This window comes from Myotis brandtii, unplaced genomic scaffold (assembly GCF_000412655.1).
Source record: "Myotis brandtii unplaced genomic scaffold, ASM41265v1 scaffold888, whole genome shotgun sequence".
Lineage (NCBI taxonomy): Eukaryota > Metazoa > Chordata > Mammalia > Chiroptera > Vespertilionidae > Myotis > Myotis brandtii.
The window spans coordinates 92,274-92,774 of NW_005371636.1; the positions used below are offsets into that span (position 1 = coordinate 92,274).

Sequence of the window (501 nt, forward strand, 5' to 3'; positions counted from 1 at the left end):
GGTGGCCCGGAGCCTGCGGTCGCCGTCCCTGTGTCCCCGCAAACCTCTGCAGGAAGACTGCAGGCCGGGGGCTGCCGTGGCCACTCTGCGTCTTCTCTGAACAAAAGCCACGGCTGCTCTAAACTGGAGGAAACGCTTCCGCCTTCTGACGGCTCTGAGATGCGGCTGGACAGTGACGGCCGCCGGACACTGCTCCCGACTGCGATCCTCCACCGCTGGGGCCGCAGAACCCGCCTGCGTACAGGTCGCTGCCTTCACAAGCGCACGGTGCTCGAGCACCTCTTTCTCATTTGCTCCGTGTCTTTCCTGTGTCACCCCGGGGGCCGCCCGCAGCTGCTGGTGGGAGAGACGCTGCCGGTGCCTCCTGTACGCGCTCTGTATGACGGCAGCGGCTCTGTGCTGCTCCTGCGAGAGCCATCCCGCCTTCACTCCCTCCTGTGCGGGCGGCAGGACCTCGGCGGCACCCCTCTGCCCGACACACTCTTCTCTCCGCAGCCTCGC

At 67.1% G+C, this 501-nt stretch overlaps 1 protein-coding gene across 1 annotated transcript in view; it reads right to left on the reverse strand.

Moving 5' to 3' along the window:
• Positions 1–501, reverse strand: part of ASPM (abnormal spindle microtubule assembly) — a 33,193-nt gene that overhangs the window by 9,159 nt on the left and 23,533 nt on the right. The window contains exon 22 of the mRNA XM_005885001.2: positions 112–123. Coding sequence (XP_005885063.1) covers positions 112–123 — 12 coding nt within the window. The remainder of the gene's footprint in view (positions 1–111; positions 124–501) is intronic.